Here is a 25,623-nt window from a genome sequence, read left to right as displayed (position 1 = left end):
TGTTCAAAACAAAATTCGAGCGAACAAAACACAGGAAACTTAAAAATGTATTCATAGACTAAACATGATTATCATTGCTACAACACATAAACTAAAAAGCAGAAAAATGAATGTTGTTTTTAGGGTAGAATTTCACCTTCGTTCACCGGACTAATGGTAAGCCTACGAAGTTTGTCCGTAGCAGACTGAAAGGAAGATGCTTGAGCGGAGTCGTTTTCTTTTTTATGCACCTCGGCCATCTCTTCAACTTTTTTCCACATTGTAGCTCTATTAGTTTCTTCGAGTGCGCGCTCTCTACGGAGCTCAACATACTCAGAATCAATTTCGTCAAATAGAACTGGGTTGATATCCATGAATAACTTCAGCACATTTCGAACCATGAGATGGATGACGCTGCGGCGTTAGAATGAATTAAGAGAAATAGGATTCGCGACTCTGTGTGAAACTTACCGATTCCAATGCGTCTTTGATATTTCGTAAAGAGGTGGGTACATTATGGGTAGAATAACTTCAACATTTTCTTCAACCAAATGCACAAAATAGTCGTTATTAAACAAGTACAAGGCTCTCTCGGCAACCTGAAAATTTTGGCTCGAGATCGAGTTAGCCAGTTTTTGAAGCAACGGAATCTGGAGCTTTACGAATTCAGAAGGCTCCATCACTTCGATTAGATCTTCAATTTCGTTCAAAAATAGAACTTCTTTAGAGCTGTTTACTTTTGGCCAGTAACGTAAAAGACCATAGATCACCTATACTGCATTAGTATGGAATGTAAGGACAATAACGTAGGAAAAATTGCTTCTTCCCAGCGTACCAAACTTACATCACATGTTAGAGAGGGGTCCTTTTCCACAAATTGAACGACACCATATACAATTTGTGGATAGAAAAGTGGTAGAGAGCGTGCCTTGTGTAAGGGCAAGAGAACACGAATTAGAAATAGCTTGTGTTCATCCTTCAAGGGCAAAGCAAAGCCATTAATGATACTTCCGAGAATTTCCAACAACTCGGCAATACCATTAAAGCGTTCTTCTTCATATATATAGCGAAGAAAAATATTGTTTATAGAGCGGCGAACAAATGCTCTTAGAGACAGAAACTTTCCATATATCCGATGAAGAATTGTCTTCAGGAAATCTCGTTCACGAGGATCTTCACTATCAAACAACTCTAGAAGTTTGAGAATAAACTTCTGATTAATGAAGGCCTTGGCCACGGACGTATTTAAGTTTGGAGATTCGAAGAACCGAAGGAAAAAATCATAGACAAGATGCAGATGCGGCCAAGCAACTTCGAGCGCTAGCTCATCTTCCTCCACCTCGACTGCATCATTGTCATTTATTATCGAAGGTGGAGGTAGTGGACGAAAGACATTAATACTGAACATATGAACAATGTTGGGATAAATGTATTCGTCAAAAGCCTCCTTTCGGATAGAAACAAGATCAATCAAATCTTGAAGAGCTTCACGTTTTACCTCTTTGCCATATAAATCACTAGAAGGATCATTGAAGTCAAAGATCACACAACACTGATCAAGTTTTTCAATGATCAACGAGTGCCATTTGTTAGGGGGGACGTCTAACATATGAATTAGCTGTAATCCTTCAAAGATAACTATATCCATGAACAAAACAAATACCTGCAAAAGTAGGAAGACGCACTAGATCACATTCTTGTGAAACATGCATAAAAGAAGACCTCTGCTTTCGTATAGGTCGAGACCCTTCCAAAGAGACTTCGTCTCTTGGAAGCTTTATTGTGTCCACGGGCACTGTTTTTGATGAACCTTTCGGGACATCAAGAAATTCTTCATTAGCATGAGGTGGTGCTGTTGGACAAGAGTTCCGGTACTGAAATACGTGTCAGTAAATCATGTTCAATAACAAAGTAACTCTTACTATAGAAGCAAATTCTGTGTCCGGAGGAGGACTATGCTCGTCCATTTGATGAATGCCGGTCTGTCCCTCAGCTGACTGGCTTCGGAATGACTGATATACAAATCCATCAGTCTAACTGTCCCATAATTTTCACTTACCATTACAACCGGCGTAAAGCGTTAGGAGCTGTAACAACAATCTCACAAAAAAAACTTCCAAAAATAAGCCTCGTTTAAATATAGTCCAAAACCCAAAAGTGTCCCCAAGAATTGCACGAAAAAGGGCCTAATTGTCTGTATTCTTTAGGAAAATGAAGAAAAACCGAAGAAGAAACGAAACAATTTGGTTTTGCTGTATAATGTGTGAATGGTTGTAGTGGCCCTTGGCATAGGTTAGTCCAGGGACATCTCTTCCTTAAACAGTATTAACTGTCCAGACGTAAAACACATACCAGACACTCTAAAGGAGTTGTCCTAATCGATGGAAGCTGTTTATTAGATAGAAGCAGGTGTTTGTCTTAAAACTTTTAGCGGAACTGCATTCTTTGCATCTTTTTTCGTCTAAAACATTTCAGTCTAAAACTCCCTTGGACGTTAACAAAAGCAGTTTTCGAGCTTTGTGGAGCGCTGAACGTAATTGAATCTTCCAGTTAAAGCTTTATATTCACTGGATTATCTTAACGTGCTGTTGCAAGTTTAGTCTTTCTACTTCGTATTCGGTACCAGGATTCAAACAAATTACATTCATTCTCTCGATTTCCCTTCGGCAACTTCTATCATTTTGATTCAACAACACTATCTCTCTAGAGCTTTCGTTGCCTTCCTGGATGAATCTATGTTTTCAATCCATTCAAGCACCTGCTATACAGACTGCTGTTTGTTGTAAATTTATTCCAAATGAGAACGTTATAATCGTATCTCGTCGCCTTCAGCTTTTTGTCTATACCCTCAGTAAAAACAATGAGCTCTGTGAGCGTGCCACAATACCTCTGCATGCAAACGCACTCCATCTACTTGCTTATCGTCCACTAGACCTTGAGCAAGACTATTTGCTTATAGTAACTCAAGATGGCTACTACTTTTCTGTGTACTGGGACGATAATTTTGGAAAGGTTGCTCTCGACAGCCCGCTTCAGATGTGCACTACACAACCCAGCTACCCAAATACATCCTGGAGAAGCTTTTGCTTAGTAAATCAAGAGGCTCAACTGGTACTTATTAGGACATCAGAAATGAAGGTCTTGTGCCTGTCTATTTTTTCAGAGGAACAACGGAAACAACAGGGTTTCTCCATCGGAGACGGTGCTGAATTGTTACTTCCCGGATATCTCGTTATGGACATGTGTTTTCTGCAACACGGGAATCCTCCGCAGGTTGCCGTTCTTTCACAAACTGTCGACTCAACAAAGGTGACGGTACATAAGCTGAATTTGCAGTCGGATTCGTTTGATTCTGGCTCTGTAGTCTTAAAAAATTCACTTTACTACAAACTAATGGCAGTTGGAAAGAAGGGACTAATTGCACTGGGAGAGGACAACATTTCCTATTTCAATCGTGGTACTGTTATTTCCATCCGTGCACCGTCGGTACGGTTTTCCCATTATTGTGCGCTGCGTGGTTTAAAAAGACAATTTGTTCTTGTTAGTGCGGAAGGTAACGTGTATACGCTTTCGTGTAACCCTTTATTCCACAAATTGTATACATTGATGGTGGAAGAACTTCCGTTTTCACCAGTTTTCAATGTATCTTCAGTTATGGCTATTGATGAAGAAAGGCTTTTCGCTTCTAATATCAATGGATCCATACACATTCTTTCATTACCGTCATACACTGTCTCGGAAATAACGGCAGGACACGGTGCTATACATGATATGCAGTTTTTCGAGAGTGGCAGTGGAAACACTCTGCTTTTATGTGCAGGTTCACTTAATTCTGGTTCTCTAATTTACTTATGTAATTCGCTTAGTGCGGAACCTATCTCATTATTCGATTTGTCTGGAGTCTTGCACGTTTGGCCTGTGCACTTTCAATCAGTTCTAAAACTCTTTGTTGGTATGGCTAATGAAACAAAAGTGTTCACAATGGTCAGTCTGTACGAAGCTGAATTTGATCCTGAATTAAGTTTAGATGAAAGTACATTGGCACTATCAGCTTGTGAAAATGGCTACGTCCAGATCACAAATAAGTCACTTCGTTATTGCACTGAAACATCAAAGGATGCTATCCCGTTAGAAGGCATTACAAGTGTAAGTTCTTTGGGGGCTTACGCGGCTATTGTGATTGATAATACATCACTTGTAATTTACAATATGACAAAGGAAATTGCACGAACCACGTTTTCAAAAGAAGTATCTGCAGTTGATTTTGCTAGTCCACTACGAATTGTAGTTGGATTTTGGAACAAAACCATGGAGATGTTGGCAATTAGGGACAACTCTTTTATATGTGTCCTTCGAAAAAGTCTAAACTTTATACCCCGTGATGTTTTACTACAATTCAGCAATGACGATCGTTTACACCTTTTTATGGGTTCCGATGAGGGAAATCTCTGTGTCGCTACAGTAGAAAAATCCCTTATTACAAACATGGATTACCGTGTATTGGGCTCAACGCCCATTCACTTCACTCGACTTCTTATATCGACAGGAGCATATGTCATTTGTACAAATGACAAGCCGCATATGGTATATGGACTTCATGGGAAGCTGGCTTTTATGCCACTTAATGTTCCTTCATCAATAGATCTCAATGCTTTTCTTGATGAGAAGTTGAGGTTTTGCCTTGTAAGCGCACATAGTGAAGGAGTCTCTATTTTACATCTCGACAATCAGCCAAAACTTTCAGTTACTCGGCTGAAAACAAAACTATTACCTCAAAAGGCTGCTATAATAGATCAAACAGTTTTGTTTTCTGGTTTGAAACAACAGCCTAATGGTCTTGGAGAATTATCCGCTCAGTATTCACTTGTTTGCTCGAAAGTTTATGACCAATTTGAGTTGTGCTCTTTCAAACTGGATGAATTTGAGGAGTGCACATCTGTGATTGCCAGCTCATCCTCGCTATTTGTGGTGACGACTGCGAAAAAGTATCCTTATAATTATTTCTCCGTCAGTGGAAGACTATTGGTAATTAAAGCAAGTTCGGAAAATCGCGAGCTAGACGTTCAAAGCACGTATAGCCATTCGTCTGGGTTTGCTTCTTGCGTGGAGTATGGAAAATGTCTGTTCGCAGCTTCCGATGACTGTATTTTGACATTTGTTTTGGACGCTACTGAAGTTCGTTTGATTGGCACCACACACTGTGTAACAGTTCTAATTCAGTTACTTGTTGACGAAGACCGGTTAATCACTGTGGACGCTTTTGGGGCCTTAACAGTTTACCAAATCTCTGACTCTCAGTTGGTTTGGTTAGCAAACATACAGTCAAAGCCCGAATGGGCTTATCATGCGTGTGTCATGCGGCCCTTCCAGTACCTGACTTTCGCGATTGACGGAAGTGTACATCAAATTCAGTTGTTAAACGACAACAATGATGCTTCTCCGACAGGCTTCCGTCTAGAGTCGACTTGTTCATTGAAACTACATGACAGGGTGTTATGTGCTAGTGCCGGGTCTCTAACTACTGTGAAAAAAGATGCTCCTCTTTCACCACAAATAACGTTCGGCACAGAATTAGGTGCCGTTGGCAGCGTTCTGCAGTTCGATGAGAAAAAGGAGGAATACATAGCGCTTCAAAAAGCAATTTGGCACCAGCGATTGAATTATGTTGGCAAGTATGAACTTCCAATTGAGAGCGATCACTCAAAAGTTGCTAGCTGTTTTGTAGACGCAAGTCTTTTTCAGCTTGCGAAAAACTGGACACAAGAACAGCTGTACCGTCTCGTCCGGGACATGGATGGTTTAGAGTCTCTGAATTCACAAGAAAAAATAAATCGAGTCCTAAATGAACTGGATGTCGTTTCAAAAGTTGATTTATCCAGTGTAGCATAGGACTTTGTCTTTGGGAATGGTTTATGATTTTAGGATCGTTTAGATGTGTTAATAAATCTTTTATTTTGTTGTATATGTCTCTACAATATGAATGACTGCAGTAACTATCATAATAACTAAGAATGATGGCTTCACTTCCTATATTAACATGCTGGTCCTACACGGAACTAGCGGAGATGAGGCGATTCCATCAGTGTCGTGTCCTTAGGAGGATGCGATTTTTATTGCAGCATCACCCTAGTGTTCCGCGTATACCTCCCCTTATCAATTCTTTAAAATAAGCAGCTTTATTTCACGTTCGTTATTGTTATGAGCAGCCCTAAAGTTTTTCAAAAAGTCGACGAGTTTCGTAACTGGCGAAACGAGTTGTATAAACATGGAAAAGTCATTGGATTTGTTCCTACGATGGGAGCGTTGCACGATGGCCACATGTCGCTCATTGAGCAGGCTATGAAAGACTCTGATGTCGTTGTTGTTAGTATTTTTGTGAACCCTTCTCAGTTTGGACCGACTGAGGATTTAGACAAGTATCCTCGTACTCTTGATTCCGACTTAGAGAAAATTCGTGAGCTCCAAAAACGCACGAATCGCGCAGTAGATGCAGTGTTGTGTCCCACCGTAACGGAGATGTATCCTTCCGGATACAATCCTGCTTCTACTACACACACGGGAGCATTCGTAACGGTTAAAGGATTTTCGCATCAGCTTGAAGGACAATTCCGTCCTACATTCTTCCGCGGTGTCGCAACTGTTGTTACAAAATTGCTCCACATCGTGCATCCAGCCAAGTTGTATCTTGGCCAGAAGGATTTCCAACAAACGGTTGTCCTTCGTCGCATGGTTAAAGACTTATTGATGGACACTCAAGTAATCATCTGCCCTATCGTCCGCGAACAAGATGGTTTGGCATTGAGTAGTCGTAATGTCTATTTGAGCGAGAAGGAACGTACAGAGGCCACTGCTTTGTACCGTTCACTCACTTCGGCCAAGGCTCTTGTTAAACCTGGAACCAAAAGGGCAACCATAATTCAGCATGTAGAGGACTTTTTGAAGAAGGAGCTTCCTGCATGTACTATTGATTATGTTTCCGTTGCCAATATCGACAATTTGCATGAGTTGGACGCTTATCAAGAGCCTGGAAAGTATGTACTCAATGCCGTCATTCGTTTGGGAACAACTCGTTTGTTGGACAACATCATACTCTAGATTACTGAAAACCGGTCAGCGTGCTTCATTATCGTTTTGATAGTGAGTTCTTGGGATAACTGCTCAGCATCGCATCGTAGTTTAACTTTTTGATACCTAATGAAAAAACATTATGATTAAGTCTAGACAACAATAGTACAAGTAATATTTCTACAAGCTGTACAAACTTTCACAGGGGAGGTGCCTTATTGAATCTTACTAGCCTGCCCTTTCGATAGAAAATAGTACAATTTGAGAAAAAAAGGAGAGGAAGAGAAACGTTTCGTCTTACTGCTTTTCCTTTTTACCGTAAAGCTTGTTAACAGCTTACACAACAGTCGTTTCAAACGTATCCTTGCGAACCTTATTTTCTTCTACTGTTCATGTCATCTTCTACCAACACTTGTTCAATAAAACCTCAGCTCAGGACACCCTAGAAAATGGATTTTGAGCAACAAAACACAGAAGAGTTTGATATCGTTAAGGTATACAATCGGTTTCTGCATGATGATCCCGAAATTACTATGCCTGTTGCTGCTATTGAAGCTCTTGTCCAGCTTTTGTCCAGAAGTCAAGGTAAGGAATGACTTTTGAGCTCATTTTAGTAACATTACGAAGCAAATACGATCTCTGAGTTTATGGATATATTGAAAAATGGATCGAACGCATTAAAAGAAGGTGTCGAGAATAGTATTTCACTTTCTGCAGGTTGCGATCTTTTCCAGCGTTTTGTTACTCGTTCTTTGCACGACGTCGGGGTATGTAGCGTTAAAATACTGTTTGGTTTTTGAACATCTAAGCTAATCTGGCTTCAGGATTTTGAACAATGCAAGAGACATCTCATGGAAAATGGCAAGTTATTTATTCAACGTGCTCGCGCTTGCAGACAAACAATTGCAGAACTCGGATACCCTTTAATAAGAGATGACAGCGTGATCCTTACACACGGATTTTCCCGTAGTGTTGCTGCTGTTTTGTTTGCTGCTGCTAAACGCCATGTTCGTTTCAAGGTTTATGTCACCGAATCTCGTCCTAGCGGCTCTGGTTGCATTATGGCGGCGACCCTAAATGAAGCTGGAATCCCGTCTTGCCTTGTTCTCGATTCTGCCGTTAGTTTTACCTTGAACAAAGTTGACCTTGTTTTAGTGGGTGCTGAAGGTGTCGTTGAAAACGGTGGTTTGATTAATCAAATTGGTACCTTCCAGCTCGCTTTGTTTGCTAAGCATGCTCATAAACCCTTTTATGCTGTTGCTGAAAGGTATGATGAATGACCCATCACTGGATGAACGAGCAGGTGCTTGCACCTTTCGTTCATTACTGGTGTATGCTGCGAAGATTGATTTCTAACTCAATTTAGTCACAAGTTTGTGCGTATGTTCCCTCTGTCTCAGTACGATCTTCCTTTCAATAGACCAATTTTGGAGTTTGATGATCCTTCACCTAGAAAGTCCTTGGAGAAGCTTACTGTTAAGCCAACACCTTCCAATGTTATTCAAAATGATATTATTATGTCAGAGGATCAAATTCGGAACAATCCTTCTCTGGACGTAACACCGCCGGAATTCATTTCTGGTCTTATTACCGATCTTGGTATTATTGATTCTAAGAGCGGTGTTTCTGAAGAGTTGATTAAACTCTATCTTTAGACTCAAAAATTCAGCACATTGAATCTCGGAAGAAGCAGCTCTCCCTTGTTTCATGGCGCCTATTTTGAATAAAAAAAAGCTTACATCTCGTATTTAACAGACGAATAATGAAAACGTATATTGGAGATGTAGTTCAAGTTCCATTTAAACTTAATCTATTCGTACAGAGTTGAAGTAACTATTGTTATTACACAAAGGAACTATGAAACAAAATCATTTTACTGTAGTAACTCGGAAGGTGTCTGGTTTGCTTTTTCTATCAGGTTAAGTTCTATTAGTAACTACTATTTGATTACCAGCTTTCTCTGTTAGCTACCAAATTTTTACCATCTGTCTTCTTTTAAAGGAAGAACGACAGGAAAACTGACAGTAAAGTGAATATTTTTCCACTGATCAATCACAGCTTTATTAATCGTTGGAAAAAAGGCTTGATTTGGGAAAATTTATACATTTCATCACAGGTTATGCAAAATGTCGTTCAAAAAGCATACCTCTACGAAGAGACCAAATATTGAGCTACCGAGGGGATTCAGAACGTCTCCTTTGAGCTCTCAAACCATCACCAGTAGTGGTAGCGAGTCTTTGGATTATTATTTATTAGGAGGAATTCCATCCAAAAGTTTAATTGTGATTGAGGAGCAGGGAACAACTGACTACGCTTCTGTCTTTCTTAAAACATATGCAGCAGAAGGTTTGTTGCAAGGACATGCTGTTTGGCTAGGTCCGAATATTGGTCCAGCTTGGTTTCGCACATTGCCAGATCAACATTCAAAGCCTTCACGCACTGTGAAACACCCGGACAATCAGTCTCCACGTACAACAGACAGCATGAAAATTGCTTGGAGATACCAGTCCTTAAAAAAGGCAGAAAAGAAATTTGTGGAAAATGTTCCTGATGGTTTCACGCATTCATTCAGCTTTACCAAGCATCTCCCACTTTCTACGGAAATGAAGTTTGCTGCTTCTCGGTTGCCTTTCGAGTCTGGAAGTAATCCGTATGCAGTTGTACTACAAGACTTGTCACAGTTTTTGTCACAACTTCCCTCCGGAAGTGTATGCAGACTCGTCTTACCATCGCTGCTCTCTCCGGCGTTCTATCCAATTCATGCTTCCAAACCGATGCACTTTGTTCGTTTCATTCACAGTTTGCTGGCACTTATCAAATGTACTACTAGTATTCATCTTACTTGCATGTGTTCAGTCCCTATCACTTTATTCTCCCGGGATTGTGAACAGACCTTTTGGCTGGAAAACCTGGCATCGTGCGCTATATCGCTTCATCCTTTTGAAGTTAAACAAGAACATGAACGGGATCCAACTGACAAAACGCAGGGTCTACTTAAAATACATAAATTGCCTTTACCTCTTCCTTTCACAGAGAAACCAAATACAGATGAGGCTGGGGATTTAGCATTTACCATGTCGAAACGGCATATCACTATTGAACCCTGGGTTTTGCCGCCAATTGTGGACAATCAAGAGCAAAAAAAGACAAACAAAAACATTGATTTTTAAACACGGTCATTTGCTATGCCGGATGTAGGAATTTTTGGAATCTACGATCGGATTTTACTTCCTTTAGAAATTCGTCTCTTGTATATCATACATGGCGATTATAGAAAGAATACAGTAGACATAGCAGGTTTACCCAATTAATGGACTAACTACTTAAATTTCTGTGTAATCGTATTTTAGTATCTAAATATTTTAATAACTCTCTAAGAACAGCTTGTTGCTTGAGTATTATCCTCAATTAAACATTATTGACCTATTATTATAGTAGTATTTTGTTAATTTAAGTAACTTCATCCCACATCCACACCTTTGAAACTGGACGTTTACCAATACCTGGTTTTCAGTCTTAGGCAATTATTTGACGATTTTTGCCCTTCTTTTGACCGTTAATTAACAGAAACTCATTAGGCCGTCTGTTATTTGCGATTTTGCTGAAGATTCAACGTCGATTGACTTGTTGTTAACAAATTTTATCATTTTTGGAAATTGCTTGTCTTTTCGGTCACCCAAAGTAATTATCAGCCAAGAAGGGCGTAAAAGACTTGATATAATATAACAAGCTTTGTGCTCGTCAGTATAATAAATCTTCTGATTAATTTTTTTCTAAGATGAAGAAAAACTACGGAATTTTCCTGGATGCTGGTTCCAGTGGTACTAGATTACAAGTTTACGTATGGGATTCAGCAGGCTCTTCACAATTGGAAGTTCTTCCAGCAGAGCTTCCTCAAATTGCCATGGGTTCTACAGATGGAAAAGAATGGACAACCAAAACGAATCCAGGAATTGCAAGTTTCTCATCCAAGCCTACCTCTGTTGGTAAGGATCACTTGAAGAAATTACTAGACTTCGCTGCAAAGGTAATTCCAGAATCCGAGTATCAAGATACGCCTGTATTTCTGAGTGCTACTGCCGGAATGCGTTTGTTGCCGAAGAAGCAACAGGAAATCATACTTTCAAATGCGTGTAGTTACATTCAAGACAATTACAACTTCAAACTTGATGATTGTGATAGCATGATTCGTGTTATCGATGGCAAAACTGAAGGATTGTATGGTTGGCTCGCTGTAAATTACCTCCTTGGACACTTGGATCCAAAATCCAATCAGACAGTTGGCTTTCTCGATATGGGAGGTGCAAGCGCCCAAGTCGCATTTGAAGCGCCCGTTGAAAAATACAGCAATTATTCGGATGTACTTTCGCACATTCAGCTTGGCCTTTTAAATGGCGGACATTTAGATTATGATGTGTTCCTTACAACTTGGCTTGGTTTTGGCGCGAATGAAGCCAGAAGAAGATATTACGAGCAATTACTTTCCTCGGCGAGAGATAAAAGTGAAACACTTTCGGACCCATGTTCACACAAGAATCACCACTTCAGTATGAATGGTGCCTCATTCGTTGGAACAGGCGATATTCAAAAATGTGTGTCACAAATGAATCCTTTGCTCCAAAAAACTCTTCCTTGCAATCGTGATCCCTGTTTGTTTGGCGGTGTCCATGTTCCACCGATTGACTTCAACTCTACAGAGTTCATTGGTGTGTCTGAGTTTTGGCATAATACTCATGATGTTTTCGATATGGGCGGTAAGTATCATTTTCCTTCTTATTACGAGAAAGTTGCGGATTTCTGCTCTCAGGACTGGGACTCTGTTTTGCAACAGTATAAGGAAGGTAATTTTGCAAAGGCAATGAGTGAAGGCAAACTGAAGAAACTCTGTTTCAAGGCGACTTGGGTTATGAGTGTTTTACATGAAGGATTTGGAGTTCCGAAAAGCAATTCAACCATTCAAGGCCATGATAATTTGGAAGACGGTTTGAATGTAATTCCTTCTTTTCATTCTTCTTTCAGCAGCGTCAACAAAATAGAAGGTTCTGAGGTTTCATGGACATTGGGACAGGTTTTATTGTACGCATCTAACGATGTTTCACGGAAGGGCTTTGCTACACTCGTACCGGTCCGCCCATCCAGTAATGAGCTGGTATTTTCTATATTCTGGAAAGCGGCATTGGTACTCTTGGGTGTCTCTTCGTTGCTTCTTCTTATTTTCAGCAGAAAACAGAGACATAAACTTCGTTCCATGGTAAGACGTTTTCAGGATAAGAAATATCGCACTGTTATGACAGCTACTGGTGCATATGAAGAGGTTTACGAGCCAGCTAAAGATGATGTTGAACTCGGTCCTGTGTTACCCAGAAGCAAATCTACCTCTAATTTTACGACCATCATTAATTCATCGGGTGTGCTCTCTCGTACTGTAAGTCGGGAAAGAATTCCTCGTCCTTCAACCGAGCGTTAATAATAAGTCCGCTTCCACACCGTTTACGACGTTTTTACGATAAATCCCGCCAAGTTTGGGTAACTTGAGCAATAATCTAGTTGTAAGACTTCTAATCGTCCATCTTTTATTTAACAGAATTCTTTAGTGAATAAGCACATTTTTTCTTTAATCATATAGTTGTCGTTGAAACGCAAATTATCTGATTGTTTGATAATTGCAATCAAAACTCGTTTAAATATCTTCTGCCTTTTGGTTTACTGAAATAATTGGTCAAACTGCCTACAACCGTTCATGGAGGAAGAGCGGGTCTAAGAAATGGGAATACCTGGATTATGGGAAGAAATTGATTCTTCAAAAACTAGTTCTAGTAAGTGTAGTTCACGTATGAGTACGTAGGCTAATAATTTTGACTTATTGCAACTGTCTGTTGAACACTGGAAAAAACACTCTTGTCCGTTAAAAATTGCTATTGATGCATCTATTTGGTCTATACAGATTCAATCCGGACAAGGCGGATCAAATCCTGCTCTCAGAACATTTTATTACCGGTTATGTCGTTTACAAAAGGCAGGAGTAGCAGTTGTTTTTGTCTTTGATGGACCAAAGAGACCGAGCTGGAAACGTAATAAGCTATTGCATTTAAATACGCGCGAACTGCCGTTACACAAAGCTATGAAAAAACTAATAACTGCGTTTGGTATGTTGTATTGGGATGCACCCGGTGAGGCAGAAGCAGATTGCGCCCTGCTTCAAAAGCTCAAAATTGTGGACTATGTTTGGACTGAAGATGCGGATGTTTTTGCCTTCGGAGGTCGACATATTATACGAAATGATAAGTCCTCAGAACGAAATAACATATTCAATATCCAAGTGTATAATGCCGACAAGATTTATACATTGACAAATTTAAACTGCAACGGAGTCATTCTCATCGCGCTGTTAAACAGCGGAGATTACAATACAAAAGGTCTGCTTAACTGCGGTATACAAACCGCTTTGGCGGCTGCAAAACTTGGCTACGGCGATAAGCTGGTGAAAACAAAAGACTACGACAACTGGCGTAGATCATTAGAGACTGCTATTCGAGAAAACAAGGGTGGATATCTTTCCAGGCGGAGAATAAATTTTGTTATTGAGAACAACTTCCCTGATCCAAATATTTTGGGATATTATACATCACCGGTTGTATCAGCTGAGAGCGCGTTGAAGAACTTTTTCTCAGCTGCTCAATGGACTCGTGAACCAGACCTAAGTGAAATTCACGCATACACGGAAAACACATTTTGCTGGACTGGGATTGAAGGGGTTTTAGGCTTTAGTCGAAGTATTTCTTTGCCATACTTGACATGGTCATTGCTATATCAGAATAAGTTTAAAAACCTTCGGATAACCATTCGTGGCGAGAAGCTAACCACGGACACAGCTCAAATTGTCATGAGAAGAATTGAATTGGAGCCTTACAGCTTTATCCTTACGCGAGTTAGTTATATCATTGACGAGGTACTTTCCAAAGACGATTCTCCAAGAAAAGACGAATTAAAAAAGAAGCTCCGTTTTTGGGTTCCTAAAGTTTTTTTCAAAAACTACGAACACAACATCGTTACGCAGCTCTGTCCCATTATAAATAACGTCACATCCGAGGGCAATCTTTCCAAGCAAATTAATGAACTGACGCAGACAACACGGAGATTAAGTCTTGAGCCAACGACAGCTTTGAAGGAAAAGGCACGGCAGCTCTCGAGTAATCCAACAAAGTGTAGTCCTAAAATTTACACTCTCACACTGGAGGATTCCGATACTGAAGATGAGTTACCAAGATTGGAGGTCATTACCAAAGGAAAATTAATAAGGAAGAATACCGAGTCGAAGTTTAAGCAAAAAGAATCTCACAGTCTTAAAAACAAAACGGAGCCAGAAGTTATAGTGGTTCCCGATGATTCGCCAACGAAACCCCAAAAAAGTGATGGTAAGAAGGTATATTTGCGCAAAAGTCTGGGCGGTGCATGGAGAGAAAATGAGAGTGATAATGGGCATTTAGCTTGTTATGAAAATGTACCAGTAATTGATCTGACTTCTCTTTAGGTAGTTCCCTTATATATTCTATTTACTTCGTTTGTAATTTTTGTGGAAGTTGATGAAGTGTATCCGCTTCCTCGTCTAAGTTTGAAAGATGCTTTTGAATTGTTTGAAGACCAGCTTCAAGCAATTGGTGTGCAGTAAAATTGTTATCATAAGCCTTAAACCTTGTTTGGTACCTTGTTTGCAAACGTTCCTTATGCTCGTCTAACATTTCGTAATGGCTTCTTATACGGGTTGGGGACCATAGAGAAAATGAGCAAGTGACTAAATGAATCCAACGTTCATAAAGAAGTGTGCTCGTGAGAATATAATGTTTGCTACACGTTATGTGAAGTAGACGTGACAATATGTCTACAGCTGGAAAGCCATTTGTCGACGAGAGATATGATTCAAAAACGTGAAGAAGCCAATAGTGAGTTGGCTTAAAAGATCGGGATGACGCTGCATACTGTAAGAGCCTCTGCCAAACATCCTTAGGTACAGAGAGTTGATAAAGAGTAGACAGCGCTTCAAGGTAGGCAAAGGCATTCTTAATATCATCAACGGCACAGAAACCGGTTACAACTGCTGATAGTGTATGCGTTGTAGGATAGAGAATATCATCTAGAGAATATTTCTTAATATTTTCCCCGTTTAGAAAAACACCGTAATGTGATTGAAGAAAAGAGTGCATTTTCCAAGGCTCATTGTCTTTGGCAATACTTAAGAATAGCTGATCAAAACTCATCGCATTAGGAAAAATCCCATGTTCCTTCATGGACTGATTTATGACATCGAGGACGCGTTGTTGATATGAAGAAACAGAATTATTGCAAAGTTCTTGGTATCTAAGGTGACGTTTTAACTCTGCCTTTCTTCCGACAATCAGAGAAATGATGCTATTATAATAACAGCGATTTGGCGAGAGCTTGTTTTTTTTCACGTACATTTGTATCTGGTTGGCAAGCTTTCTATTGCCTACCAAGAACGACAAATGCAACAAATGGTTACAATCATTTATAGACAATTGAACATCTTGTCTTACAACATCACGAAATATTTTAAAGGCCGTGCTTGCTATAAGGGGTATTGGAATGTTACTCTTTTGTTCAGACTTTGCAGGGCGTAGAGAGCGTAATAGGTTTTGGTATAGATGTCTAGAAATGAATGAGAGTTCCTTTCGCTGCCGAAGAGTATTGTACTCCTTTGTGATGCTCACAAGATCGCCCCGTTTTACCTCTTCCGCCAACTTTTTCGTTTTCTCATGTACTTTATAGCGAAATTGTATTTCTGAAGGAGGTTGCCTTAACAATTCAAGCAGGCTTGAATTTATTATTGAATTAGAAAAGCATCTCGCGCAAACAACTTTAGCCTGTATTCGAAAACATGAACTCAGTGCAAAGCGAAACATAATTACCAAGCAAGAAGAGATATCGCAGTAGAACCGGATTCATCTAAATAGACAACTACCCTTCAAACAACATATAACAAACATCCAGTATTGCTTTTCTGGCACTTAGGTACCTTCAGGAAATCCTACTTCCGCAAATACTTTAAATTATTAGTCAGTAACTGTAAAAAGTGGTGAACAGCAGACTTGCTTGGTCGAAGGTGGAATAGAAAAGAAAATGATTTACGAGTCTCAATTCGCCGTAGTTATGGAGAGTTCTGGGAATTTTAATGTTATTGGAAAGAGAATGTTACATGCGATGTACAGTGCTCATGGGAATTGTTTCAGTTTTTGTTTTTTTAATGTTGTACTAATTACAGAATTTTAACATAGATTACAGACGGCAGTCTTTGAGTGTACAGCATTCAAAACTTTCCCAGCTCGAATTTGATGTTCCATTTCGTTAACGTTGGTGCTTAATAAGTTTGTAGAATAGCACTTTCAAGCTCTTCCAAACGCTTACTAATCGCAATACTGTTTTCTGTATCTTCTGTTGTGTTCAATACCTCTAAACGAGCCGTACAATCACGTATCGTTTTCTCCCAAGCCTTAGTTTCTGTTAAAAGTTGATCCGTTTGTTGGTCAAATTTCGATAACTGTGTAATGGTGTCTGCAGCATTAATATGTAGACGATGAGTGTCCTTCAATCGCTTATACAAGAGTGGCAGTACTTTTACCCATTGGTTGATGACGGGTATCTTTTCGTAAAGTTTCTGTAGCATGTGAGTAAATTCTCGATCCGTACAAAACTCAGTATCTAAAGATTCAACATTCAGCTTTTCCTTCATGTATTCCTCGTACTGGTCACGAAGCTGTTGAAGAAGCTCAATTCTTTTTTTTACTTGTATTTCATCAATGGAGTCTAATAGCTCAACTCGTGAACACAGACGATTTAATGTCAGGTTTATAGGTTCATCCAGTACGCCAACCTTTTCCTCAAGAATGGACAGATTCTTCTCTAGTTCTAAGATATGTGAACGAAGTGAAGCGTTTTCAGTTTGTGTTTTTTGTAGTTGCTGACGAAGTTCATCTTCACATTTATTCATATCCCCAAACTTGTTTGGCTCAAATGCAAGCTTCTGCTCAAGTTCCGAGATGTTCAAACGTTCTTGAATTTGAAATGCGTCAAGTTTTTTATTAAGTTGGTGACAATCCCGTTCTCCAATTTGATCATCTTTTGTCATTGCTTCTTGTAACAGTTCGTCAACTTGTTGCTTTAAGTTCGCAAGTCGTTGAGAGAAAGTTTCTTTCTGTTCATCTAAACAGCATTCGGCGGTTCTATTGAAAGTTGATTCCCTAAGAGTCTGGGCCTGTATCGCTTCTGAGGACTCGTCTCCGTAAAATAGCTTCCTTGAATCTTGTGCAGCATTTTTACAGTTCATCATCTCACAGTCGGATATTTCATACGCGCAGGTATTGTGCTTTTCATTCAATTGAACTGGCTCATCGTACTCATAAACCTCTGGGGCCGTGTCCAGTTCCAATTCAATGGAGTTAGACATGTTCTCGTGAAAGTCGATATGAAAAGAAATTGAAAGTCAATAGTGTAAATATGCTAGCTTAACTAACAAAACGTTAACAACTCCATTCATATAGCAATTTCTTTGTTTTCATTTAAACTATTCGCGTTTTCCTCTCGTTTCAAAATAAGGTTTACCAACGTTAATGCAAACACGTACGCGTCAAAGTTTACCTAGACACTTCATTGAGCGAAAACGGAGAAGAACACTGCAAAATAGCTGTTAAACAACTGTAAAAGTGCCTCTGTACGCGAGAAAGTGATCAAAATAAGTTCCGGGAAAAAATAAATCCTCTTCGGTTACCGATCTACCCGCTCCCTAGAGCTGTGTTTTACACCAGGATATACCTTTTCATTTTTCCTCGATAACTTGTAAAAAACAGGCAAAAACAAGGTCTACAGTCATTTGCGTTATTATTTATTACTCGTTTCACCGTAGTGTGAAGGAGAGGAGGGATCTCACGGATTGTTTCGTTAAAAAGAGCGGTTATACAAAAAAATAACAAAATCAAAACGATAAAAAAGCAAAGATGCATTTGCGCTCATTAAGGAGTATTGTCTCTACGGTACTATTGTTTGCACTTTTCTTTACCAAATGTACTGCTGAAAGTACACATACAAACAACTGGGCAGTGCTTATTTCCACTTCTCGGTTTTGGTTCAATTATCGCCATATTGCCAATGTTTTGGGTATCTACCGCTCTGTAAAACGATTGGGCATTCCCGACGATCAAATTATTCTGATGCTGGCAGACGACATTGCTTGCAATCCCCGCAACATGTTCCCTGCATCCGTTTTCGGTAATGCCGACCGGGCTTTAGATTTGTATGGAGATGATATTCAGGTGGACTACCGTGGTTATGAAGTTACTGTGGAATCTTTTATTCGTTTGCTGACGGGCCGTGTTCCTGAGAACACACCGGTTAGCAAACGTTTGTTGACGAACGAGAATTCTAACATACTCATATACATGACAGGACATGGAGGTGATGAGTTTATCAAATTTCAAGATGCCGAAGACTTAAGCGCTCATGATATTGCCGATGCTTTGGAACAGATGCATCAGCATAAACGCTTTAACGAAATCTTATTTATCGCTGATACATGTCAAGCAAACTCACTTTACAAACACATTTACACTCCAAATATCCTCGCAGTTGGAAGCAGCGAAGTAGGAACATCGTCCCTCTCGCACCACGCAGATACTGATATTGGCGTAGCCGTTATCGACCGGTTTACATTCTACAATCTGGAGTTCCTCGAGACACGAGTTGATATTAAGAGCAGACTCACATTGAAAGACCTGTTCGATTCGTATGATGTGAATCTCATCAAATCGCAACCTGGTGTGCGCACAGATTTGTTTCACCGCGATTTGTCACAAGTGCTCATTACCGATTTTTTTGGCAATGTTCGAGACATTGAGCTCAATGCATACGAAAATGTCTCCTTTTTGCAAGAATCGTCTCCCGAAAATAAACTGACGGTTTTCTCCCCTGCAAACGACACAGGCATCGTTTATCCTCGTGCCACTTCCTCAAACACACAAAATGATACGGCCGAGCTGTTAACCAGCAGCAGCATTCTTGGCGACTCCAAGATTCACAAGTTCTCGCCGTTCCTTGCTTTACTTACCGTTTTCCTTTTCCCTGTCCTTTTGTTACGAAGCAAACGTTGATCATTAATTTACACAGAAAAAAAATTATGTTATGTAATATCATCATGGATTGACAGATGCATACTTACACTGTCTCGTTTCTCCATGTGTAACAACATTACGTCCTCATAAACTCCCCACTATCCATTTATTTGGCAATCATTTTATATTTATTGAATAACCTAATCCAAATATGAAGCTTTAAGGGAGGAGGAAAGCAAAATGCAGCGGAAGTTCCGCGTTCGGAAACGCAGAACAGTTCTTTTGTGAGGAAGTGCAAAATCAGGCAATCATTAGTTCAGCTTAGCAACCTTCAACGCATTATCAAGGTCAGCAATTAAATCGTCTGCATCCTCGATACCAATGCAAATACGAATCAAGTCTTCCTTAAGGCCACGCTCCTCACGGACCTCCTTGGCAATGGAAGCATGACTCATGTATGCAGGCATACTGATAAGGGAGTTAACGGAACCGAAAGAGACGGAGATCTCGAAAAGCTTCGTGTTATCGCAAATAGCTCTCGACTTCTCAACGCTACCCGTCTGCACAGACATGACAGCACCCGGTCCACGAGCAAAGCTATTAAAGACGGCGGTGGAAGGGTCCTCGGGGTCAAGACCAGGGAAGTTAACTTTAAGACCCTTGCTCTTCAAGAACTTGGCAACGGCAATTGCGTTTGCTTGGGCACGCTCCACACGAAGTCCCATCGTCTTGATGCCACGAAGCAACAAGAAGGACTCGAAGGGAGCAAGGGCAGCACCGCGACTGTTAATGTTGAAGTAAATACGCTTGGCCAACTCGTCGCTGTTCGTGGCAATCACACCGCCCATGACATCGTGGTGACCAGACAAGTACTTGGTGCAGGACTCGTACTCGATGTCATAACCAAAGTCAAGGGGGTTACACAAGATGGGAGAAAGCATTGTGTTGTCAATGACAATGATAGCCTTGGGAGACTTTTGGCGGGTAATACGGATGACCTCCTTTACGTCGCAAATCTTAATCATTGGGTTGGTAGGACTTTCGACCAGAACCATAGCCGTATCGGGGCGCAAAGCAGCCTCAAAGGCAGTGATGGAGGTCGTGTCAATGTTGGACACCTCAAAACCATACAACTTCTTGCAGTGAGTCAACAAACGGTCGCTGCCGCCATACAAGTCGTCGCCAGCAACAACGTGGCTGTTGGACTCCAGCATACAAACAATCATATCCAAGGCTGACATACCGTTGCTAGTAACGAAAGCATGCTTGGCCTTCATCAACTTGGCCAAGTGGCCTTGCAAGGTAGTACGAGTAGGGTTTCCCGACCGGGTGTAGTCGAATTCACCAGGACTGTCGAGAGTCTCTTGTTGGAAGGTAGCCGACTGGTAGATAGGAACAGAGGAAGCCTTGTATTGATCCTTGTTCGTGGTGACATGCACCAATTCGGTAGACAACGAAAACTTGTGTTCAGGCATGTCGTTAACAGTCATTTTAGTGTTGATTTAAATGAAATAAGATCGGTATGTGTGTAGAAGAAAAAGAAAGAAAAACCACACAGAAGAACGATTTCACGAAGAAAAAAAGGAAAAAATTATTTGAAATAAAAAAAATAATTCGCAAAAAATAAAGGAATAAAAAAGTTTTTAAAAAATAAAAAAAAATTAAACCGAAAAAATCCAAATAAATCACAAAAAAATCAGCGAAACCCTAGCGCTCGATAAAAAATTATTTCGTGTGAAATGAATGAATGTAACGGAAAAAAGGACAGGATCTGGCGCTTTATAAATTGCGAGTTTCTCGACCACTTCCTTGTCAGGGTGGAAGCTATTGGTGGTGACGGTAATGTGGTGTGTGTCAGATAATCGCCGCCTATTTTAAGATGGCGCCAACAAAAAGTTCATGCGAATTAGTGCCGGCTAGCGACAATGTCATCAGCGAAAATCTTGCAAGCGAATTCGCAATTTCAGGTTGAAGTGAAGCAATACCAAAGCTACAGCCAAAAGATCTGCGTCAAAGGGCCCAGGAAAATCCCAGACGCGCGTACAGGGTTTCCCCATACAAACCAAGTGATATTTCGACCGTTTCAGGTCAATTGACGCCCAGAGAAGTCGATTCTTCGAGTAGAAGGTGCAGATAGGCGCAGCCGATAACTCTGGTGACTCGGAAAAATGGCGTTACTGGAACTGATATAAACAGAAACAAAAAGGAAATTTTCATCCGGCTCGAATAGGAATCTATCAACGGATTCGTATCACGTATCAGTAGGAATTCAATTGACTGCGAGAAAGGAAAGACAAGAGAAGGGAGTGTGGCATTGGTGCCGCAGGAAGCAGCAAGAACTGCAGTTGAACAATGTGTTTTCGTTGGATATTGCAGTTCTGTTTTGTTTTGGCATTAGACGCGTTCAGGACGCGAAAATAAGGTTAGAATTGTCGGCGATCTGCATGGATCGACATAAGGAGCAGGAGGAGAGTGCAACGAAGCACAAAGAAGCTTGTTAAAAACTTAACACATCGTGTTGGAGAGCGTTAATCAGTATAGGAAATAGTAGAGTTCTACCTTAAATGATATAACGACCTGTTGGAGCACACTGCAAGACGTTCGTACTCCTTATTTACACGCCCCCACACCCCCACCTACTGTTTACGTCTTGGCGCTGTCGCGTCGTTCTCACTCCCAGACAGCAAGCATGGCGTTTTACAACAATTCTGCAAATCCTGCGTACTTTCAGCCGCAATATGGGCAGGACGCTATAGGAATGGCTCCTACGGACACTGCTATGTACGTAGACGACACCCAGGGTGAACAGCTGTCGAAAGGTTGGCTTGCTGCCTTTTCGACCTCAGGTTATCCCGGCGAACAGACGCTTCTCGAGGAACTTGGAATTAATTTTGGTCACATTAAGCAAAAGGTTTGTTGTCTCTAGCTCACAGACGCGATTCGGCACGACGCTAACTTTTTTGGTTCAGACAATGACGGTGTTGAACCCATTCCGTTACGTGGACACACACATTATGGACGATACGGACCTCGCTGGCCCTGTTTTATTTTGTCTCCTGTTCAGTACTTTCCTTTCGCTGCATGGTCGCTCACATTTTGGTTATATTTACGGAGTCGCCTTGTTGGGTTCTTGCAGTCTGCACATTGTCCTACGTCTAATGTCTCCCAAATCACTCAGCTTCCTCCGTACAGTGAGTGTCTTGGGTTACTGTTTGCTGCCGTTGGTAATGGTTGCTTTCGGCCGAGTGTTGATTGATTTTAAGTATGTACTTGTAAACGCAGTGAGAATCATGAACAGGCTGTTCATGTCGACTTGTAGCAGCTCTACGAAGCTCCATGCCGATTCAATTCCACTCGCTCACCTGCCTCCCATCCCCTTCGCCTTCTAACTTGCGCAGTAGTTTGTTTGGTTATATTTTTACGGCCATTTCATGTGCTTGGTGCACCTATGCAGCAAGCGTAATGTTTGTCGCTATCCTCCAACTCTCAGACATGCGATTTTTGGTTGCTTATCCTGTGTTCCTGTTTTATGCCGTGTTCGCCGTCATGACGGTCTTTTCCAACTAGCATTCCTTTTTTATGAATGCTACGGATAACAAAAAACTATGGTGAATGGATATCTTGCAAAAAAAACCTATTCTCCTCCCCTCAGTCCGTAAAACCACTTTACACACACTTTTTTGCCGATTCTGTTTTTCTTATGTTTTTTTTTTTATTTCATTAAACTTGTGTTTGCACATGGTAACAGATAACCAACTTTACTGGTCTATGCAAAGTTGAGTGTCTCTCTCTACTCAAACTCCTTGTCGACGGCACCACTGGCAACGGTTTCGTACGCTCTTCCGACGTGACTGACGAGGTCGGTAGCGAGTGTCGCACGTTTCTTTTCCTCAAAAGCGAAACGACTGCACAAACGCGTGCTTACGCATGCACCAAATGCAGCGAGAAGCAGACATTCGCGTGGGCCCATCTCGCCCTCAGTCTTCCATTCGTCATCTAAGTACATACGTCTCCAGGCCAAGAAGGCAGCTAAAATGCCCGTCATCACATCACCCTGGCCTCCGCAACGCTTCAGACCGCCTCTGAGGGTACAAGTGAACGTGGTATCGCCGTCGGAAATCGTGTCGTGCAAGCCTTTGCGGATAATAACCACATTCATCTTGCGTGCCAATACTGCACAGGGATCTTCTTCTTCGAGTGAAACGTTAAGACGGTCGCACAACCTCTTGAACTCAATGACGTTTGGAGTAAGAACGACGTTATGGTAACCCGAGACGAGCTCAGGCTTCTGTTGGATGAGGAACAAGCCGTCAGCATCAATTACCATGGGCATGTTTTGTTGTCGAGCGTATGTGATGATACGCTCCATCGTAGCCAGCATCCATTCATCACGACCAAGACCAGGACCGATGACAATTACGTGCAGACGCTTCATTATGGGCTTTACGAGGTCCAAAATTTTGTCGATGTTGTCTTGTGGTCCAGCTGTTGCTTTTTCAAGCAAGAAAGGATGCACGATCAAATCGGGCGAGTAGCTCTTAATTACGTTGGCGGCTTTCTTTTCACACACAATATGGCTTTGATCACAACCGAAAAGCATGCTTGAAATGGAGGAATAATACGGAGCTCCCGTATAATGTTGACAGCCGCCGAAGACGCCAACTCGTCCTGCCTGTCCCTTATGGAACGTTTCCAACAACGGAGGAATCATTTTTCTGAGGCGGTCCAGCAGAACCAGAGCATCTTTTTGAGGCGCCTTCATCGTTTTAAATGACCTGTTTATATCGGGGATCAGCTTCAAATTTGAACTTGACTTTACAGTGTGAAATCACTTAGTAGAGAACAGCCGAACCACGAACCCACCAAAAGACACATACGCCCAAGGTCTGCCGACAACGTTACATCATCCGTTCGCGGAGGTGCGGGGACTTGTCGGTATGACGTAGGCGAAATTAAAGTCGAGATTAACTTCGCTTAGCCGCAATTATCGCTGGGGAAGGTTAAAAAAAAACAGAACAGCAGCAATTGCATGCGAACCTGGCGTAAAACACACGCGGGAAACATAGAAGCGACACCAATGCGTGCGATGGAATGCATCCCCTTCAGTTAAAGTTAAATCAGATTCACCCGCGTCTTTAACAAGCCACCGTTGAAGTTTCTCATAGCCGTGTGCTTCTTGCGAGGCAACTGCAACCGCCGGAATGCTTCCATGACATGACACACTTGAAGGGGTGTGCGTTCTTCCGTTAAACCGTCGAACAGGTACCGCTCTTTGCGGCGTTTCGTCTGGTGAGCTAGACTGCCGTTTTCGTTTTGTAACTGATCCATACGTTGCTTCACGGCCAAAGCCTCCTCAATAAGCGTCGCGACGATCTCGAAGGTCAGAAAGCCCAAGATATCGACGATATCGTCGTTTGGCCGCGTTTCCGTCAACAAGGCCATTCCACACCACTCTCGAAACCGCTTACCTTTACGGTATGTGAAACTGGCCTGCCGACACTCACTCCAGTGAACATATTCTTCTCGTGTCATTTGTCGTGTCCGTTCATCGGCCATTCGAAGCCGTTCTCGTGTGGCGGATGCCGCCTCTGCCATTTCGTTATCTTCTTCATAGTCCTCAGGGTCAGGAATGGGCTCGGGAAACATAAACTTGATCTCCCATGGCAAAGTGACAGGTGCTTTTCGGATTTTCGTGCGGAGATCTGCATCCTCTAGCAATTCTTTTGTGTCGGTAGCGTTGGCGTCCTGTTCTTTTGCGTTCTTTCGCACGTCCTTCCACGACAGGTAATTCTTCAAACGGTTTACCTTAGCCTTGTCGTGCCGGATTAGGAAGAACAGATCCTCCACCGAGATGGATCGCGATCCTCGGCGCAGAGCCAGTTCATTTGCTTGAATCAACATTTCCATGACTTGACCACGAATTAATTCCTCCACCAACACCGTCGTTTCTTGGAGGGGATCCTGCACCTCCCCCAAAATAAACATCATCTGCTGGATTTCCACCCGATATTTGCTCATTTTGACTTTAGTGTTGGTTGCGCAACGTTTTGCGTTTAAGTTCGTTCACTGTACCTAAGAAAAACAGTATTGATGAAAGTAATGGCAGGATGAAATTTGCTCTGAAAAACCTACGAATGCAAGTGGGTTTTCTTCTTCTAATACTCAAAAACTGAGCTGTTTTGACGTTTATTGTAAAACTCCGAGTTTTCCTTTTCATCACCTAGTGACTTTATGGTGGTGAGTCTAAAAGGAAAATAAAGTTTTCGGTTCAACAAACTGTAAAATTAAGCTCAATAAGGTTTGGCAATCTATGGAGCAATGAGCCAATCAATAGCATCCATTGCTCCTATAAAATTCGTATCAGATGAACGATATGACGTTTAATTCATCCAAGATCAGATAACTTAGGCTACAGCGTCTGCTGGCACTTGCCAAGAACCAAAACATAACGGTTTGGATGAGT

At 41.3% G+C, this 25,623-nt stretch overlaps 14 protein-coding genes across 14 annotated transcripts; 8 read left to right on the top strand and 6 right to left on the bottom strand.

The window, feature by feature from the left end:
- Window position 1: 1 nt before the first annotated feature.
- On the bottom strand, window positions 2-2,233 carry SJAG_03681 (protein phosphatase regulatory subunit Par1). Its single transcript, XM_002174781.2, has 6 exons — window positions 2,039-2,233; window positions 1,902-1,991; window positions 1,643-1,853; window positions 824-1,581; window positions 451-749; window positions 2-393 (listed from the first exon to the last, which is right to left on the bottom strand). The coding sequence occupies exons 1-6, from the start codon at window positions 2,039-2,041 to the stop codon at window positions 120-122; spliced, it is 1,635 nt and encodes a 544-aa protein (XP_002174817.2). The 5' UTR covers window positions 2,042-2,233; the 3' UTR covers window positions 2-119.
- SJAG_03680 (silencing protein Rik1) lies at window positions 1,551-5,977 on the top strand. Its single transcript, XM_002174780.2, has one exon. It carries the CDS (start codon window positions 2,707-2,709, stop codon window positions 5,866-5,868), a length of 3,162 nt encoding a protein of 1,053 aa, XP_002174816.1. The 5' UTR covers window positions 1,551-2,706; the 3' UTR covers window positions 5,869-5,977.
- A 15-nt stretch (window positions 5,978-5,992) lies between these two features.
- On the top strand, window positions 5,993-7,377 carry SJAG_03679 (pantoate-beta-alanine ligase). The gene has a single exon (XM_002174779.2). It carries the CDS (start codon window positions 6,178-6,180, stop codon window positions 7,072-7,074), a length of 897 nt encoding a protein of 298 aa, XP_002174815.1. The 5' UTR covers window positions 5,993-6,177; the 3' UTR covers window positions 7,075-7,377.
- SJAG_03678 (translation initiation factor eIF2B alpha subunit) lies at window positions 7,314-8,918 on the top strand. The gene is made up of 4 exons (XM_002174778.2): window positions 7,314-7,629; window positions 7,672-7,811; window positions 7,869-8,311; window positions 8,411-8,918. Exons 1-4 carry the CDS (start codon window positions 7,494-7,496, stop codon window positions 8,697-8,699), a joined length of 1,008 nt encoding a protein of 335 aa, XP_002174814.1. The 5' UTR covers window positions 7,314-7,493; the 3' UTR covers window positions 8,700-8,918.
- On the top strand, window positions 8,864-10,467 carry SJAG_03677 (elongator complex subunit Elp4). Its single transcript, XM_002174777.2, has one exon. It carries the CDS (start codon window positions 9,171-9,173, stop codon window positions 10,212-10,214), a length of 1,044 nt encoding a protein of 347 aa, XP_002174813.1. The 5' UTR covers window positions 8,864-9,170; the 3' UTR covers window positions 10,215-10,467.
- On the top strand, window positions 10,416-12,650 carry SJAG_03676 (nucleoside diphosphatase Ynd1). The gene has a single exon (XM_002174776.2). It carries the CDS (start codon window positions 10,823-10,825, stop codon window positions 12,509-12,511), a length of 1,689 nt encoding a protein of 562 aa, XP_002174812.1. The 5' UTR covers window positions 10,416-10,822; the 3' UTR covers window positions 12,512-12,650.
- A 158-nt stretch (window positions 12,651-12,808) lies between these two features.
- Window positions 12,809-14,575, top strand: SJAG_03675 (DNA repair endonuclease rad2; the record flags this gene model as incomplete). Its single annotated transcript, XM_002174775.2, has 1 exon — window positions 12,809-14,575. Exon 1 carries the CDS (start codon window positions 13,166-13,168, stop codon window positions 14,573-14,575), a length of 1,410 nt encoding a protein of 469 aa, XP_002174811.2. The 5' UTR covers window positions 12,809-13,165.
- Window positions 14,576-14,597: 22 nt separating this feature from the next.
- SJAG_03674 (ATPase expression protein) lies at window positions 14,598-16,035 on the bottom strand (the record flags this gene model as incomplete). The annotated part of the gene is made up of 2 exons (XM_002174774.1): window positions 14,598-15,873; window positions 16,022-16,035. The coding sequence occupies 2 exons, from the start codon at window positions 16,033-16,035 to the stop codon at window positions 14,598-14,600; spliced, it is 1,290 nt and encodes a 429-aa protein (XP_002174810.1).
- A 133-nt stretch (window positions 16,036-16,168) lies between these two features.
- Window positions 16,169-18,047, bottom strand: SJAG_03673 (dynactin complex subunit). The gene has a single exon (XM_002174773.2). It carries the CDS (start codon window positions 17,501-17,503, stop codon window positions 16,418-16,420), a length of 1,086 nt encoding a protein of 361 aa, XP_002174809.1. The 5' UTR covers window positions 17,504-18,047; the 3' UTR covers window positions 16,169-16,417.
- Window positions 17,669-20,871, top strand: SJAG_03672 (pig-K). Its single transcript, XM_002174772.2, has one exon. It carries the CDS (start codon window positions 18,051-18,053, stop codon window positions 19,197-19,199), a length of 1,149 nt encoding a protein of 382 aa, XP_002174808.1. The 5' UTR covers window positions 17,669-18,050; the 3' UTR covers window positions 19,200-20,871.
- On the bottom strand, window positions 19,241-21,017 carry SJAG_03671 (cystathionine beta-lyase). The gene has a single exon (XM_002174771.2). The coding sequence runs from the start codon at window positions 20,648-20,650 to the stop codon at window positions 19,472-19,474; it is 1,179 nt and encodes a 392-aa protein (XP_002174807.1). The 5' UTR covers window positions 20,651-21,017; the 3' UTR covers window positions 19,241-19,471.
- An 804-nt stretch (window positions 21,018-21,821) lies between these two features.
- Window positions 21,822-25,608, top strand: SJAG_03670 (rab GTPase binding protein). Its single transcript, XM_002174770.2, has 3 exons — window positions 21,822-22,071; window positions 22,130-22,422; window positions 22,559-25,608. The coding sequence occupies exons 1-3, from the start codon at window positions 21,850-21,852 to the stop codon at window positions 22,725-22,727; spliced, it is 684 nt and encodes a 227-aa protein (XP_002174806.2). The 5' UTR covers window positions 21,822-21,849; the 3' UTR covers window positions 22,728-25,608.
- Window positions 22,799-23,983, bottom strand: SJAG_03669 (hypothetical protein). The gene has a single exon (XM_002174769.2). The coding sequence runs from the start codon at window positions 23,920-23,922 to the stop codon at window positions 22,951-22,953; it is 972 nt and encodes a 323-aa protein (XP_002174805.1). The 5' UTR covers window positions 23,923-23,983; the 3' UTR covers window positions 22,799-22,950.
- Window positions 24,273-25,178, bottom strand: SJAG_03668 (SAGA complex subunit Spt3; the record flags this gene model as incomplete). Its single annotated transcript, XM_002174768.1, has 1 exon — window positions 24,273-25,178. The coding sequence occupies one exon, from the start codon at window positions 25,176-25,178 to the stop codon at window positions 24,273-24,275; it is 906 nt and encodes a 301-aa protein (XP_002174804.1).
- Window positions 25,609-25,623: the final 15 nt, after the last annotated feature.

The sequence above is a fragment of the Schizosaccharomyces japonicus genome (genome assembly GCF_000149845.2).
Source record: "Schizosaccharomyces japonicus yFS275 unplaced genomic scaffold supercont5.2, whole genome shotgun sequence".
NCBI lineage: Eukaryota > Fungi > Ascomycota > Schizosaccharomycetes > Schizosaccharomycetales > Schizosaccharomycetaceae > Schizosaccharomyces > Schizosaccharomyces japonicus.
This window is presented reverse-complemented; position numbering and strand designations above follow the sequence as displayed.